An 18080-nucleotide genomic window follows, 5' to 3' on the forward strand; every position below is an offset into this window, starting at 1 on the left:
GCCAGCCTCCAAGACAGCTCAGCTACTCCAAGGAATCTGGCCATTTCTTCTCCCATTGGCTGCATTGCTTGGCTTCTGAGAGGCAGTCCCCTTATTCGTATATCAGTAACAACACGTAACACCACTTACAACACTGCTTTGCAGGACCTTCCTCTCCCAGATCCCATGAGGCACTCAAATGACATTTTGCAAGAAATAAAGGAATCATCCATCCCTCCAAGAGATGCTGGCTTTCTCAACATAAATTTCACGTTCATGCTTTTGTGAGTGCAACAAACACTGATTCGACATGAGGTCCTGGTGTAAATGTTTCAAAGACATTCTCAACAGCAAACTCAACCTGTATAGCGATGACAGCGCACAATGCACAGCTCTCTGAGGTGACAGCAGGGTGCCATGACACGTGCTGCTGCAGAGTCTGGGACCACAAACGCCTGCCTCGCTGGGACACGCACCCAACTTCAGAGAGTAAAATGTGAGGGGGAGGATATTTCAGAATCAACAAAATGCCTTAAAAAAAATTAAGATGGAATCTAGATGTCAGCTTCTTGATCGATTTTGTTCTATCAGAGCAATTAAACCATATAGGACTTTGCACAAGTGTTTCCTTTTTGTCTTTTTTTTTGTGTCCGGCAACGGATCGCAACCCTCAGTGTTGCACCCGTACCGGACCGGACCGGCAACGGGATCACAACCCTCGGTGCTGCACCCGCACCTCGCTCAGCCAGTGAGCGGGAACCGGTCTATATGTGGGATCCGAACCCTCGGCGGGAGCGCCACCGCGCTCCCAAGCGGCGCACTGTAGCAGTGCGCCACCGGGCCGGCCCAAAAGTGTTTCACACAAAGAAAATCAACCACATTTTTACCTTTTGCTGAAGAAACTGCTCCTTTATTTTCTGTGTTTGCTTTTTCAGAGTGGCAGTCTCCTGCTGCAGGTGATCCACCTGTGGGGACATGTGTGTGCAGAGGTCACACTGATGGCTCCAGGAGGGAGCTGTGCCTGAGGCACCTGCTAAGAGCCAGCCTCACGTCCGCGTACAGAAGAAGAGTCTGCAGCCTGACATGCGTAGATGGACATCCCCATTCTCTCCATAAAGACGAGGTGAGGGGACACTCTAGACTAGGGGTCAGCAAGCCTGGGCTGAAATGGCCAGACTGGAAACACCTCACTCTGCAGGCCACATGTCTCTGACAGCTTCTCAGCTCTGCACTTGCAACACAAAAGCAGCTGCAGACAGTCCGCAAATGAATGACGTGGCTCCGTTCCAATAAAACTTAACTTACAGAACCAGGTGCAGGGCTGGGCCCACAAGCCATATGCCAACCCTCAGCACTGCTTCCTTGCCCCTCAAAATCTGTCAGAGATCAGCCCACCTGCACCAGTTGGTAGCCTGAGAGAGGTGCAGAGTCCCAGGCTGCACCCAGAACTACTGAGTCAGATCTGCACTGGACATCCCCAGAGAGTTCAGGAACAATATAATTTATGACATGCAAAGTGGGCTCAGCAAAAAACAACTGTTCTAGAAGCCAGGTGATGAATGCTCTGAGGGTTTGGAAAGCATCATCCCACGGTGATGACAGAGATGCCACAGTGAACCACGTCACACAAGGAGAGTTTTCCGAAGCCCCAGGAAATCACATCCCCTATCAAGCTTCAGCGTGCATGTCTGGGCGACTGACTAGACATGTGGCTTCACCGTGCATGTCGGGGCAATTGTCTAGACGCGCCACTCCACCATGCAGGTGTGCAGTGACTGTACAGAAATGCAGCTTCAGCATGCAGGTGTGCAGTTACTATCTCTAGAAAAGCAGAAGTGCTTGTTTAGGGCCAAGGTTTCCTATATTTGAATGATTCCTCCCCTAAGACCAGGATCTATTCCACACAAATCCTTGTTATCACTTGAGTACAATTAGGAAATAATCCATTTTTTCCTACAATATAGAGCTTTTTTCTAAGCTTCTCCTTCAAAAACCCTCCTGGGAAGAATCAATGTGCTAGTTTGCTCTACATGTGGAGCATTCATCCCCTATGACTGTTCTCACATCACATGCCCTGGTCCTACAGCAACTCCACAAAAGAGGAGGTGTGGTCAGGGCTGCACAGGGCTGTTTCAGAAATGCCTAAGGACACACACAGGTTGTAATGAGGCCAGGTGATGGGAAGCCAGCTCTATTTCCAAGTGAGGCTGACTGGTCCCCAGAGTAAAGAAAACAAACTTCAGAGGTAGAAAGACAGCTTCCCAGGAATGCCACCACCACTACTATCCAACTGATTTTAGACAGAAGGTGGTGTTTTCTGGTAAATTACTTTCAAAAGCCCCAAACAAAGCTCAGTTCCCCAGTTCTGGGCTTCTCCACCCCAGCAGCCAATGCAGGGCCAGACACAGCACCAGCTGCAGTGATAGCTTCCCCCGTGGAGCCCCGAGCCCTGTGCTAGCAGTGTTCTTCCACAGGTCACCCACATTTACACAAGAGCACATCCAAAGAAAGGACTAAACAATCACACCTACTCCCACACGTGTGACTGTGATTCACAACACAATGAGGCAGACGCATTACCTGGCTGGACTTAATGGCCACTTCCTGTCTTAATTCCTCTAAAATTCCTGATGATTCCTCGGTGCCTGCTTCTAAACGCTCTGCTCCTTTGTCGAATTCCTCCTTGCTGCTCTTGGCTGCCTGCAGAGCCACCTCCAAGACGATCTTCTCATTCTGCAGGAAGCGGATGGCATCCTCCCTGGAGGTGGCCTCTCCCTGCAGCTCCTCCAGCCTGGCCTGCAGCTCATCGTAGTGCGTCTGCAGGTCCTCAAGAGACTGCTCCCTGGTCTGCACAGTCTCATGTGCCACAGTGAGCTGCTTCATCAGGTCCAGGTGCTCCTGCTGCAAAGCCTCGAGCTGCTGGTCTCGCTGGTGCAAAGTCAACTTTACCTGGGAAAAAGATAATAAATTCAATATGGCTGCTCTTGACCCTACACTAAAATAACTGAATTCATACTTTCTCCCTGTTCAGGTTTTAAATAATGTTGATGGACACTTTAAAGGGTCTTTTTAATGCAAAATTCTGGTGTAGAAGAATCCTATCAGAAGTCTACAGTAGCAAATACAACAGACAGTCTGACACAACCTGCGCCTACATGGCCAGACCCAACATGGTAACCGCACCAGCTACCTGTGTGCGACCTGGGATGCTCAGGTGGGCCTCAGGCCAGTGTCCAGGCCAGAGTGGCGACAGGCACTTGCCTGCTCAAGCTGCTGCTCCAGGGCTGCGGCTGAGTCTGCCATCTTCTGCAGCTGCTCCCGCTCATCCTCAAATGCTTCCAGCCTCCTCTGGAGGTCCTCCTCCACCATCGTCTTCGCCTCCTGAATCTGCACAAAGGCTGCTTCCTGATCCAGCATGTCAGCCTGGGCCCAGGAAATAAAGTGCTTTCTGAAAAGTGGAAAACCTGATTGCCAGCTGCAGGTTGCAAGCCTCACACTTCACAGGGAAGCCCGCGCCCCTGGCGAGAGGCCCTTGCTCACAGCACAGTCCTGTCCAGGGGCTCCTCTCCCACCAGCCCAGCCTAGTCCTCCTCTCTGCTGACTCAGGGCCTAGCCAGAGAGAAGCAGCACACAACCCAACTCTAAGAACTGGGGTCAACCAACGAGTGAAGCGCCCTGGCCATTCCCATGTGAAGACAGGTTGGTGGCATTACATGGAACATTCTCTTTAGTATTGACTGACACCACCTGGTGAAACAAAGTAAGAAACCAGGGGACATGAGGACAAACAGGGCATTCCTTGCATTTTGACTATACAAATAAGACCTTACACCTAGGTACACTTTTTAGGAATAAAATGTTAGTTTATAACTTCACATTTTTTTCAGTTATTTTAACTGAGCCCTTGAAGTGTTATGGTTGACAGGACATGATTCTCTTCCATTATCCAACTCAAGTGGCCCATGTGACCCCCACAGAGGGAGAGGCAGGTACAGAGCACTGAGGAGAGAAATCAAGCAAGCACAGGAAGCCAACCTTCTCTGTGACATGAGAGACCTGCAACAAAGTCAGCCCAGCAACATATTCAGTACCATTTTATACACTGTCTAGATGTTCAATACGGTTTTGCTTCTTTACTTTTTCCAACGATGCTATTAGGTAGGTATTAACCCCCATTTTCTAAAAAAGAAAATGAGGCTCAAAGAGGTCAAGAAACAGTCCAGGGTCTTGCTGCAAAAAAGAGAACAGGTATCTGGATCCAAGTCAGAGCTACTATCCATTCCACCCTCTGCAGAGGAGCTGTGCAGGCAGCTGCCAACACCACAGCGACTTCACGTGGCTGTCGGAGGATTAAACAGCCATGCAGGCTGAGTGTCAGAAACAAATGAACCACTGTCATCACTGGGCTCTGAAAAGTGGTGGCACACACAGATACCCTAAGCCCCTTCGTCCCTTCCCACTCCGGGCCCAACACCATCCCTAGCTGGCAGTGACTGGCTATGAGGGACAGAGGCCGGGCAGGTTTAAAGAAGAGCTCCAGGTTCCCTCAAGACGTCCAAGTATTACCCACTCAACAGACAACCTTAAACAGCTACCACTGCAGGCTGTTCAAGGAACATTTTAAAAGATATATATGTATACAAGAGAAAATATATTATGTGCATTTACGTGCATGTCTGTTTTCTTACTCTTCCCAGCAGGACCCCAAGGCACATACAGATCAGCTCTCTGCCCCAACGCAGCCTCACCTCAATGCTCTGCAGCTGCATGGCTATACGCTCCTTCTCCTTGATAGACCTGTGCTGTGTCTCTGTCAGCTGGTGGGACAGGGACACATTCTCAAGCTTTAGGTGCTCCAAGAGGCCCGCCTGGGTCATCTGTCCAACCTTCAGAGAAAAAATCCATAGGGTAAAAAGTCGCTCAGTTCCAAGCAAGAAGCGCAGACCAGCTGCCCCGGAGGCCCCAGGTGAGGATCTCTGCCCAGTGACGGCCACTGGCTGCCCCTCTCAGTGTCTCCCACACACACCACCCCACCTCGAAACTTGGGCCGTCCGGGTTCTGTGTGACGAAGTAGGGAAGGCTGGCGGCCCATAAATCATGGGTCATTGCACTCAAGACTGTGCAGTCTACGACAGGACCTACACAAAGTTTCCACTGCAGGTGCATCTCTCACCACCCAGGTGAGGAGCCTTATCCAAACCAACCAAATCCAGTCAAAACACACCCCAGGCCTGACTGCCTGACATGCACTGTTCCCATGAAGCAGGCTTCACAGCCCAGCCCTGAGCCTGACCTCAACCAACCATCTCCTCGAGAAAAAGGAGCCCCATGTGATGGCCCCCAGAGGAGTAAGTGGTCTGCAAAGAAAAGCAAGAACTGAAAAGAAGTGTGAAGGCAGACTGCGGTCTGTGCCTGGAACTTCTCCCACATCACTTCTGGCCCTAGTGACTGTTCCTAGACTTACAAGACACCAAGATGTGACAGCAGTTGCAGGCTTCGAGGTCTAAATGAAAGCTGCATGGAGCAGGGCAGACAGCATTGTTCCCCACAAGACAGAAGTGTGACCTGCCAGGCCCTGTGCCTGTGTCTCCCCCGAAGGGCATCCTGGGTCATACCTGGATGTGAGCCATCTCACCCTGCAGCCGGACCCGGGCCTCCTGTGCCAGAGCGAGCTGCTGCTGGTACCACTGCCGGACGCTCTGCAGTGATGAGATTTCGGCCTGGGACGCCTTCAGCTTGCCGGTCAGCGCCGTGCGCTCCAACTGCACCTGTTGCAGCTGGCTCTGCAGGGCTGCCATCTGCTGCCGGAGGTCATGCACTGAAAATGAGCAAGCACAGCCAGTTCAGCTGGCGGCTACCAAAGGAGAGCCCACAGCACTGGCGGACATATGACGCACAGTGGGGCTCTCTGTAGACAGCAAGAAACACAGTTGATCTGGTTATTCTCAGTGGTGTGTCCTATAAAGTCCCCGTGACACTGGGCCACTGGTCCTGGGGGAAACAGGGCTGATCACAACATTTTCATCAACTGTCAACACATAACCGTTGTCGATGTGTTTCGGTTTAAAGACACCTTATTTAATACTTATTATTTATTCATTAACACTGAGGTCACAGCCAACAGGCCTCAGTGAAGCTTCTCTAACAAATACTCACATCTCTTCCATGAAACATAACACAGCCTCCTTGCACCTAAGAATACCAGACAGTGTTTGGGGCCATTTTAAATAGGAAAATCATCCAAAAGAGCACAAAACTGCAAACATGGCACTGAATAGACCACAAAAAGGACACCTGTCCACAGTCTGAGCTGAAGCAAGAAGGCACTGGTCAGGTAAGGCCTTGCAACCCAGTGTTACAAAACTATTTTGGTGTTCAGAACCTTTTGGATTTTATAATGTTTTCTAAAGGACTGAGTATCATAAACTACTCAAAGACTTAAAAATTAACAGCAATTAAGAGTCTGTCACATTGTTTCTCAGCTGGCTTTTTCTCTTTTCCACTATTAGAACCACTGTGACAGCGGTTTGTCACTTTTCCCTTTACATCATCAGACCTGAAATCGGACTCACTGCCTTATGGGAAAACTCAATGTCACATAGACACAGTCCTTCACGCATCGCTCAGACAGCCCAGAGCTCTGAGAGAAGAATCTCATCTCTGTAGCCTACGTGGGAGGATTTTGGATCTGGGTTGACTCTACATCCCTCAGGCTTTGATCTTCCATCTTCCCACTCTGCTTCACCCACTCCTTCCCACTGTTCAAACAACATGTTCTGAGCAGGAAGACCAGAGGCTTCCTGGCACCCACTGGGTGTTGGAGCGTTGACAGTGGGCCTGGCTTGGGTGGAAACTGAGGACAGAGCACCAAGGACAAGCAGACAGCACAAGGGAGCCACAAGGTGCTCTCCCTTCACTGCCAGCTGCTACATCCCTGCAACTCCACAGTACCGCTTCTTGGCCATTCTCTAGCTCAGCCTGACAGGGAGCCAGCTGGACCTCTGTGGACTAGGTTTACTAATCAACAATCTAAGTGTTGCTTCAAAATATTTGAGGTAGAATCTGCAGTTCTGTGGAATAACCAGGCAGCTCTACTCCTCAACAACACCGGACCTTCAAGACAGATTGAGTGGGAATGATCACCACTGATGGTCAAAGTCCAACGTCAATTTTTGAGACCCAATTCATTTCTCTGGGTGCTTATACAAAAATGTACAGGATTCCATGAGTTCAACAGAAATTATACTTACTTTAGAAAAGTAACGCCTTATATGTAACTTGGAAGCTAATGCAACTCCACAGCCCTACCAATATGATGGCAGCAGAGTTCCCACAGCCTCTGCTTACTGGGCAGCTGCACAAGGACCCTCACCTGTGTTGTCCCTACTGAGGATGTTCTTCTGCATGTCCTCCACTTTGGCCATGAGCCTCTGGTACTGCTCCTCTGCCACCTGCAGGTCATTGTTTGAGGATGCCAGGCTGGCATTTTTGGCTTCCAGCATGTTCTGCAGGTCAGTCATGGCCCGCTCCAGATCCCAGCAGGACTGCTTCAGGGTGTCCACCTCTGAACTGAGGGAGTCCTGTCTCTGCTGGCTGCTGTGGCTGTGCTCCATCTGCGCCTGCAGCCTTGTGCTCAGGGCGGCCAGCTGGGCCTGCAGCTCAGCCTTTTCTTTAAGTGCCTGAAAAGATCCCCAAACAACCACACTGACTTTCAGAAAGCGAGTCACTCCCATCCAGTATGTTCACAGGACTACAGAAACATAATCAATGAGATGAGAAAGATGCCCAACAGGTGGACTTTCCATCAAAATGCTATGCTTCCAAGCCACCCAGTCACTCTGCCATTGACAGTTATCCCAAAAGAAAATGATTTTCCAAACAGGCCCATGAGGCAGGAGGAGACACGTGCAGAGTCTGCACTAGTCTTAGGCATAGCAGGGCAGCATTCAGGGAGAGCTGTGGAAGCACCTTTTACCTGCAAGGATGTTGGAAAATACAACTACATTTGTAAAAAAAAAAAAAAAAAAAAAATACACACACACATTCTCTCAAAGCAGGAACATCAGCTGTATTGAGAGATCCCTAAAAGATAAAAAGCAGTCAGGTTCAGATCTGGAGGAAATGAACAGAACACATCTGCAGGGAAAGGCTGCTGTTACATAAGAGAGGTCACAAGGGGCTCCAAACGGAGCCACTGGACACGAGCAGCCCTGAGTGACCGCAGCAGCACTGAGCTGTATTGAGAGATCCCTAAAAGATAAAAAGCAGTCAGGTTCAGATCTGGAGGAAATGAACAGAACACATCTGCAGGGAAAGGCTGCTGTTACATAAGAGAGGTCACAAGGGGCTCCAAACGGAGCCACTGGACACGAGCAGCCCTGAGTGACCGCAGCAGCACTGTCTGCAAGATAAAGCCAGGGATGAGAGGAAAGACCCCAGGAGCAGAGAGAATGGCTGCAACAAGAAAATAGGCATAGGGCATGAACCCACCTGCCCATCTCACATCCTGCCCATCCTAAAGTTGACACAGGGAATCAAAGTTCACACAACATCACGACGACAAATGACAGATGCAAAAACCAGAAAAAACTCCCAAAGAAATTGAGTTAACTGAGCAGATGCAATGAGATTTTAGGGAGAGTATAATTAGCATCTTCAGAGAGACATCAGAAATCATCACACCCAGAACAATCTATGCTAGTCTTGGCTTGGACAAGCGAAGCACTAATCAGTGATCCCAGGAGGATAAGAAAGTAAAGTAAAAGCAATCTAAGGTTCTTAGATTGTTCTAGAGATTGAATATACAGACGAAGTGGAAATGCATTTGATGAGAGGGTTATATTCAAAAGTAGTATATAAAGTGAAAACTGTGTACAACCAAAATTAACCTCAAAATCTCTGAGATCACCTCTGTTGCAGACACAGTTTTACATATCATAAAGTACATGGATTGTGTCCAAGGACCATGTTGTACAAAAAAGTCATATTCGACATGACACTCCCATTTCACAAAGCAAGCTTCTCTCACTACGAGCTGCTCTATCTCCCATCATCCCTTGCTCTGCAGCACATACTCCCTGAAAGAAACACCCTCCCCACTTCCACCACAGTGCCTCCTGGCGCTGCATGTATGTTCTCACATACCAAAAGTGGACAGCTGAATTCCACCAAACTGATTTACTCTGTTGATAGACAAAAAACTAGTTCTTTGCCATCAACAGAAGTACATACAACAAAATGATGAAGGAAAGCTGAAAATTAAGGAATGGAAAATGATTTTTCAGGCAAATGCTAACCAGGTATAGCAAAAATAATATCAGAACAAGCAGAACCAGGGCTGGCCAGTTAGCTCACTCAATTACAGTGTGGTGCTGATAACACCAAGATCAAGTGTTCAAAGTTGAACCTACTGCAAAAAGTATTAAAGGGGCAAAGATGAATAGTTTACCATGCCAGAAAAAGGTGCAAACCACCAAAAGAATTTAACTATTACAAACTATTAGGTTCCTAACATCTAGGAAATATTCTGGGCAAATTCTGATGGAGATGCAGAGAGAAACTGACCCATACACCCTCAGAGCAGGAAACCAACACACCTCTTTCTGAGGCTGACAAATCAAACAGAAAAAAAAGTAAGGATATAGAAGACTTGGTTGCTGCTGCTGCTGCTTATTTAAACACAATTTGTAAAATTCTGCACCCAATGAAGAGTGATCACACATTCTTTTCAAAGACATAGCACATTAACACATTAATCAAACATCCATTACCTGACTAGCCTCTAATGACAAAGCTTCCAGCTGTCCTTCCAGTCTCGTCTTTTCTTTAAGAACCTGCAGCATTTCATCCTGAGTTTCAGCAATAGAGCTTTCCAGGGACACACTGGAGGACAAAGGACAGGAGCAGGTGGTGGGATAGTGAGTGTCATTACTTTCCTTAGCACTTCTCCATATTTTCCAGATTCCACACACCCCTGCTACTCTCCCATATTTTTTGTAAAATAAGTAAAAAGACAAGTAGAGAGCTAAAGCTTGTATAAATGCTACTGATGGACACCCAGCAAACAGCCAGGCATTTCCACATGGCTGGAACACCCTTAGAAAAGAGAGCCCACTGGGATGACCGGTTAGCTCACTTAGTGAGAGCATGGTGCTAATGACACTGAGGTCAAGGGTTCAGGTCTCCATGCCAGCCAGCCACACACACACAAAAAAGAAAGAAACAGGAGCCCACATAAGTATCTGTGCAGTTTTAGAAACAGATCTGTACAAATATTGGAAGCTATTTTAATATTGCAGACTAAGCTAATCAGATTTCATTCTATTTCTTGCACAGTAACAGAGTTGTGTATAAACGAAACGTTACTGTAAGACTAAAGATGGAATGAAGAAAGAAAAATGACGTATCAGCCTGCTCCAGTAACAGAGCACAGTGGTGCCTTGCCTCCTGACTAGCCCTGCCCACCCCCACCTGCCTGCTCGCACCTGCTACAGAGACTGTCTCTCCGGCTCCGCACCTCCCCGTTGACTTCCTGCCCCTGGTCTAGGTGCTCGGCTGCTGCGGCCTGGAGGACGTCCTTAATTGAGGGGAACTGGCCCAGGGCATCTGAGGCAATCTCCTGGCCATTGACCATATAAGAAGTGTCCCGTGTGCCCACCGTGGTCACCAGAATGCCGTAGGTTCCACGGGCAGAAACACTGCTGTATGATGAGCTGTCACTTTCGTTCCCATCGGCCTCAGACACGCTGTCCCCAGTCAGGGAGGCACTCTCCAGACGGTCCTCTGTCTCAGGGGACAGGCTGACCTCAGACACAACCGATGCCATGCTGCTTCTACTGTGCTTCAGGGAACCCCTGGCAGAGTCGGTGGCCAGAACATTTCCGCCAGAATTCCCAGCATCTGAATCTTCAGTTCTATAATCTGCCAGAGACCGAATTTTGCTGGATTTGGAACTTTTCTTCTCCTTAGGATGTGCAAGGAGCCCTAAGCTGCCTACCTTGGGCCCCCGAGGGACACTGGTGCGCAGAAAGGAATATTCTTTTGTCATAGCCATGGTGCTGGCCCTTGGTAAGTTTTCTGGGTTTAACATGAGCTCAGGATCAAGTGTGCTGAAAAGTCTCGTTTTTGTTGCAGGTTGACTGGACTGAGAAGGAAACAAAAGTACAAAAATTATGTTTAAAATTGACAAACAGCATTCTAAAATTGCCATCCAGAAAGGATGCACCCATTGCTATTCTCTCTACTGAAAAGCAGAGAGCTCCTCTCTCCCAGCCCTCACTATGAAGGTGCAGCCAGCCTCCAAGCCTTAGCAGTCTCACTGCTGCAGGATCATACGCTACTGACCAGCGGGACCATGCCTGGGCCCAAAGCACACCTTTAGTGAAGGTAATTTTAAAGCACTTTCAACCACATTTTAGAGAGCAAGTCCTTCCTCATCGTACTTCCTTGACAAAACTTTCCTGGCTATTCTCCTATGTTCATTCTTTCAGATAAACATAAAAATTTTCTTCACATTAAAAAAAAAAAGTCCTGTTGAATTAGAACTACTTTAATCTTATAATTACTTAAGAGATTATGAGCTGTTTCCTTACAATTATTCCTACCTGCTTGTATGTCCCTCAATAAAGAAGTTATGTAATATTCGTCATCTAGATTCTAAGCCCTTTTTATTGCCATTTTAATTTAATTATCAGATATTTTATCATTTTTGTTATTATAAATGTTATCTTTCCCTACTGATTTTATAATCAATCATGTTAGGCTAACTATTGATCTTTCATATTTGTATCTTTGAACTGACAATTTTCTGAACCCTAATTAGATCTAATAATTTTTTCAGTTGATTCTCTAGAATTTTCCCAAGGCATTGCCAGCACCTGTAAATAACATTTCTCCTCTTTTTCAATATTTGTATCTCTTCTTTTTCTTGTATTATTGTGTTAGGTAGAACTTCCAGAATGGCCTTGAACAAGATGGAGGAAGGAGAAGTACCCTTCCTTATGGTTATTTCAAACACAACTTTCTCTTACAGAGAATTACTCAATCCTATGTTATTCCACAAACCAACACAATCCCCCAGGCAGGGGCATGTGCATGAGGAACATCCTTGAAGGACACTGGATGCAAATGGAAGAATCAATGCACAAGAACAGCTAGAAAAGAACGGGGCAGGGGGGAGGCAGCTAGAAGAGCAGAGGGTGGGGTGACGGGCAGCCTGCCAGCCCAGATGGTTCTCAGACCACAGAGCTGTGGTGACATGTCCATTCAGACCTAGGGAAAAAGCAGACAGGCTGGAAACAATGCAGTCCAAAAATCGGCACAAGCACAGGTGGGATGTGCAGACACTGCAGAGGCACAGTGACAAGGCAATGCTGAAACCAGCGGGAAAGAGACAGAGGATAACATAAGTGACCTGAGAGAACAGACAAGCTAGCCAAAAAGACTTAATTCCCACCTCTGTCTTTAATCCAGAACACTTCAGATGCATTAGATTTAGATATTTAAAAACATCCTTCCTTAAATGGACACATCCTTCCATTTAAACTATTAAATAGGATTTTTTAGATATTATTAGACATATATTTTTTAAGATGGGGAAGGATCTTAAATTTTCACAATTGGAATTTTACGTTAAACTCCTGATGTATTCAAGACCAATGCTGACAATCCTGTGGTGCAGGCTCTGGAGGCTCTATGATAACAGATCCCACAGACAATGCCACATCACTGCTGAGTGATTCCAACGACTTCCTCAACCTGAGCCTCAGTTTTCTCCCCTGAAATGTCACTTATTTCACCTGACTGCTATAACACTGTATTATACAGTCTGCAGGGAATGTAACACAACACCTGGCACGTAGTGATTACTGATTATTTACTATCACTGTGATTGCCTCCAGGAGCCACAGTCTGGAAAGGTGTCCCACAAGCCCCTCCTCCACTCCTCACGCAGCAGGTGTGGAAAGTGACATCTGCAACCATTCCCTCCAGGGGAAACAAATGGCTGACACTCATGGGGACTGCCACCACTAATTCACTCATGGAAAGTGTTTTTTAAAGTTAGTTCACTTCTAATTTTAAATTAATTTAAAAATTTTCAAATCCACAGAAAAGTTGGAAGAACTGTGAAAAGAACACTCATGTACTCCTTGCCTAGATTCATTCAATGACATTAAAAAGACTGCTTTAATTATCATCCTAACAAGAGTTTTATTACCAAATAAAACTGATTTTGGTATATTATATGGACAAACTTATCAAATGTGTGTGCTACGGAACATATTTCCAACAATGTAAGACATCAGCAAAGCTCACTGGAAACTCACTGATAAAATAAACTGACACCTGAGACTGGTTGCTCAAGTACAGAGAGGAATAAATGTAAGTATTTACTTTCTTTGCTTTTCAAATGGCAGATTTAGGAATAAAATACGCTTGTTCCAAAGGAAGCAGGACCAGAGAGGGGAGTCCTGCTGGAACCTTCCAGAGGCAGGACCGCACAAGGAGCACAGTGACGACTGCCAGCACCCGGCACCTGCCCATCACAGGGAGTACTTCTGCACCTGGTGCTCTCCAGGAGCTCACTCAGGAAGGACTCACCCGCTCCTGCTGGCGCTTCACTCTGTACTGTTTGAGCTGCTCTTCCAACCGCTTCCTAGCCTGAAGTCGGACTTGCTCCTCCTTCTCCAGGGGCAGTGAAGACTCAGTGGAGCCTGTGGTAAGGAAAATTCAGAAACTCATGAAGTAGCAGGGCACAGAGAACAAAATCAGGAACAATTGCTTGACTGTTTGCATATACCTGTCAGTATGTTTTAGCTCCTAAACAACACACAGCCATCTAGTTTGAGGACAATTTCCAGAGCAAGAGAAACCTGTGAGCCTTGGACACTGACCACAGACAGGATCCACCTTGTAGGAGACACACTGGCCAAGTACTCGGGTCTGTGTTCATGCCATGAGTACACTACCCTCTACAGGTACTCAGCTGGCAAAACAGGAGACAGGTAGCAAGTGTCTTTTAATAAAAAGAATCAAATTTAAAGTTGGTGGCAGTGCTTGGTGGTCTCAGGCACAGGAACCCTCAGCTCTGCTGAGCTGTAACTCTGCTCTGACTCTACAGTGGGTGCTGGTGACCTCGCTGTGAGCAGCATGTGGAAGTCGGTCATATGAAATCACACTCAGTGGCAACCAGCAGGAACAAGGCCATCACGTGGTCTCATGACAACAAAAGTGTTTTCTTTACACAGTCACATTTGGGGATATAACTTGATCCACAGCTTATCTCAGCTCGTACAATAACAAGTCATATTATAATAAGGTTCTGTAAAATCAAAAGAGTACTTCTGAGAGCTGGCAGTACTCAGGCATTTTTTATTTAAGGGATAAAACTGTTGAAGTCTGGCTTCAGGACTCAATGCAGAGCAAAGTCCAGGTAGGCATCTGCCCACAAGGACCAGAGGCCAGTTATGTCACTTTCCTGACAGATAAGACTCCAGTCCAGGGATTATCACAAGGTCAGGATGGGAAAATAACTTTTTAGCCAAAAACAGAATTTAAAATACCTAAAACCCAAACCTTTTACTTTGGGTAATTAAAAGGTTGAATAGTGATTACAAAGGTATTACAGGAACAAACCCAGTTTTGTGGCTTTATCCTTCTTACCATACCAGCAGACACACCTGTGGAACCCCAGATGGCCTAGATATTGATCAAAATAGACAGATGTGACCATTTAACAACTTTTTATATATATGGCACCTGCTTCAGACGTGAGCTCTGAGGTGATAAGTAGTTGTTGTTTTAAATAATCCCTAAAATTGGGTGGCCGGTTAGCTCAGTTGCTTAGAGTACAGCCTTGTAACACCAAGGTCAAGGGTTCAGATCCCTGTACTGACCAGCTGCAAAAAAAAAAATCCCTAAAATCTGTGTGGTCACCAAGGATTCCACTAAGAATATACTACTGTCCTCACTAAATTGCACACTTCATCACTGGAAAGCTCTCCAGTACTTCTCACAAGGAGCCTGGGGCCATCAGGCAGGTGACATACATCAGTGAGATGGGCTGGGGCTCAACTAAAGGACACAAACTCCATGACAAGTGGCCTGAGACACAGAGCCTCAGGGTCAGATGACAGCAGGAGCAGATCTGCACAGTGTCACATACTTCCCAGAAAGAGCAGTGTATACCATTAGGTACTGCCACCTGAGTTCCTGGGGCTGGAGTACACAAACCAGTAAGATCAGGAATCCAGACTGTTACGTGACATTTCTTAACTTACATATCGGCAACTAGTTTTCAGAATTTTTTTAAAACACACAGCTAACAAAATATATCTGTGAAGAAAAGGGGAAATAATCCAAAAGAAAAACAAGCCAAACATATAAAGAGACAATTCACAGAAAAAGATGTCCAAATGGCCAACAACAGATAAGAAGATGCCCAAGTCATCTAGTAATCCTCCAGTCATTAAAGTAAAAACAAAGCATCACACCACACCCATCAGACCGGTAAAAATTAAAAAGTGGAAGGATATGCTGGAGCGATAAGGAGGAGCAGTGTCCTCACGGGTCCAGAGGTGCTAGCAGCTCCTGGTGAAGCAGGGCTGCTTCTGGGGTGGGACTGCGCAGCACAGCACAGTGTCGCCCTGAGGACATGGGTGCCAGGGTTCTCACAGCCCAGAACTAGAAATACAGCAGACAGGAGATAAACTACTGCCCAGCCAGGAAAGAACAAATTTGGGAGACAGGCAGCAGGCTCCACTGCTAAAGTTAAGTGAGGACAGGCAGTTGTGGACAAGAGAAACCCACTTATAAAAACAATGACCAAAGCTTCGTGCTTTCAGAGGCCTGTGAGGGTCCAGTAAGAACATGCAGGACAAGGTGCTGAAGGGGAAGAGAAGATGGCATGTATGATACCATCTCATCACGTGAAGTAACACACATGTGCATGTACAATACCATTGCAGCATGTAAAGTTACACATATGTGCAGGTACACCATCTCATCACATGCATGCATAAAAAGATGAAATGGCATGTATGATACCATCTCATTATGTAAAGTTACACACATGTGCATGTATAAAAAAGAAGGGTTAGAAAAAGGTCTCGAGTTTTCTGGAGCTCACAGGTTGCCAGTCTGTAGCTTGTTCATCTTTGAATCCCCACAATCAGCACAAAATAAAAGCTCATTAGAATAATTCAGAAAAGAAAAGCTTCAAGTATAACTGTGAACTGTCTCAAGACTGACGCCACACTATCTGCCTGCTGAGCATCTGGGAGACAAAGGATGTGCAAGTAGCCTTTAGATTGGGAACTTCAGCACCACAGTCAAGCTCATACTATAGAGAAGCTTTAACACCCAGTGTATTGTCACACTTTAAAATGAAGGTATCTTGTTAAATGCACAACCCACCATAGCAATAAGATGACAGATGGAAAAGGGATGTGACTGCTCAGACAATGAAGGGTCAGGGCATCTGCTCTGAAGGGTGGGCTGAGGGACACTGATGTGGGAGGAGGGTTGCGAAGAGCCCGGCAGGGGACAGATGCTTACACAGTTGCGTTTCTTGCATAGGAAGACTGAGTCTGAGAGACTGCAAAGCTTCTTTTCTAACACTGCCCTCAGCACTAGTTCCCTGAGACTTCCTTAGGTTGTCATGGAAACCAGCCACACCTGGAGGGGCATCAGGACCCACTGCACTTGTGGTGGGATCCAAAGACAATGGCGAGTCTGGGAACTGCGGTGTTGGCCCGTTCTGACAGAGGCCCCCCTGGCCAGGTCCGCCAGGGCTTTCTCCTTCATTGGAAGCTTTGTTTTCCTCGACACTGGCACCTGGAAAGAGAGAATACGCTGGACCACCATGGTTTGAACAATAAGATCACATCATTTTTCAGATGCACAGCTAAAGTGGGACAGAAGAGGATCAGCATACATGAGCAAGAGCATTTCCACATCTGATAAGTCTGTTCGCTCTGAGGGAAGAGCAGGCCCTGCACTCACAGGCAGGCATTCCCGTGGGCTGGGTGACATGGGACAGGTCGCACAACCTCTCTGGGCCTCAGTGTCCTCACATGTAAAATGGTCTCACCCTCCACACTATAGTTGTAGAATTTAAGTAGTAATATTTCCTTTTCATTTAAATAAGACTAATAAGAAATCTTATGAAAGTCTGTTTTCTAAAAATTGCAAAAGAAAAGCAAAGCTTAGGGCCTGCCAGTTAGCTTAGTTGGTTAGCACATGCTGTTAATAACACCAAGGTCCAGGGTTCGATCTCTGTACAAGCCAGCTGAAAACAAAATAAAACACAAAAACAAAACACAAAAGCGTAAAACACAGCTGTAAATTTTTCTAACAGTCATTAGTAACAGCAGTGCTAATTGGAGTCACAGCCTCACATTTACGAAAGGCTAGATCCGAAATCATTTCTTTTTTTTTTTTTTAAAAGATGACCGGTAAGGGGATCTTAACCCTTGACTTGGTATTGTCAGCACCACGCTCAGCCAGTGAGCGAACCGGCCATCCCTATGTGGGATCCGAACCCGGGGCCTTGGTGTTATTAGCACCGCACTCTACCGAGTGAGCCACGGGCCGGCCCCGAAGTCATTTCAAAGCATAAGTTTATCTTCCAAAATAAGAAATCTGGGGCAAAGACATAGATTATCCAATCAGAGCAACTCTGTCAGAGCTGAGCACAGAACCCACAACTGTGCCTCTGCTAGACGAATACCTGTTAGGTAAAACCCAAGTTTAACCAATGATGACTCTGTACTTGTGTATTAAATTCAGTTTCACCCATTAACATCATCATACACAGAATTATTCACTACATAAACTAAAACATATTTCCCTATCAGAAGGAAAAAAGGGGGCCAGCCCGGTGGCGCACTGGATAGTGCGCCGCTTGGGAAGTGCGGCGGCGCTCCCGTCCGAGGGTTCGGATCCCATATGCAGACCGGTTCCCGCTCACTGGCTGAGCGGGGCGCGGGAGCAACGCCGAGGGTTGCGATCCCGTTGCCGGTCCCCGGTCTGGTACGGGGGCAACACTGAGGGTTGCGATCCGTTGCCGGACACGGAAAAAAGACAAAAAAAAAAAAAAAAAG

General features: G+C 46.8%; 1 protein-coding gene across 2 annotated transcripts in view; it reads right to left on the reverse strand.

The window, feature by feature from the left end:
• The window catches only part of GOLGA3 (golgin A3), a 37119-nt gene that overhangs the window by 16799 nt on the left and 2240 nt on the right, over nucleotides 1–18080 (reverse strand). The window contains exons 2-11 of one of the 2 annotated variants that reach the window (XM_008566175.1): nucleotides 16534–16812; nucleotides 13579–13691; nucleotides 10464–11122; nucleotides 9750–9861; nucleotides 7352–7658; nucleotides 5595–5797; nucleotides 4728–4865; nucleotides 3241–3402; nucleotides 2560–2928; nucleotides 867–944 (exon numbers count right to left, since the gene is read on the reverse strand). In XM_008566175.1, coding sequence (XP_008564397.1) covers nucleotides 867–944; nucleotides 2560–2928; nucleotides 3241–3402; nucleotides 4728–4865; nucleotides 5595–5797; nucleotides 7352–7658; nucleotides 9750–9861; nucleotides 10464–11122; nucleotides 13579–13691; nucleotides 16534–16812 — 2420 coding nt within the window. The remainder of the gene's footprint in view (nucleotides 1–866; nucleotides 945–2559; nucleotides 2929–3240; nucleotides 3403–4727; nucleotides 4866–5594; nucleotides 5798–7351; nucleotides 7659–9749; nucleotides 9862–10463; nucleotides 11123–13578; nucleotides 13692–16533; nucleotides 16813–18080) is intronic. The other variant, XM_008566176.1, reaches the window with a different exon arrangement.

Source organism: Galeopterus variegatus, unplaced genomic scaffold, assembly GCF_000696425.1.
Source record: "Galeopterus variegatus unplaced genomic scaffold, G_variegatus-3.0.2 Scaffold228, whole genome shotgun sequence".
Taxonomy (NCBI): Eukaryota; Metazoa; Chordata; class Mammalia; order Dermoptera; family Cynocephalidae; genus Galeopterus; species Galeopterus variegatus.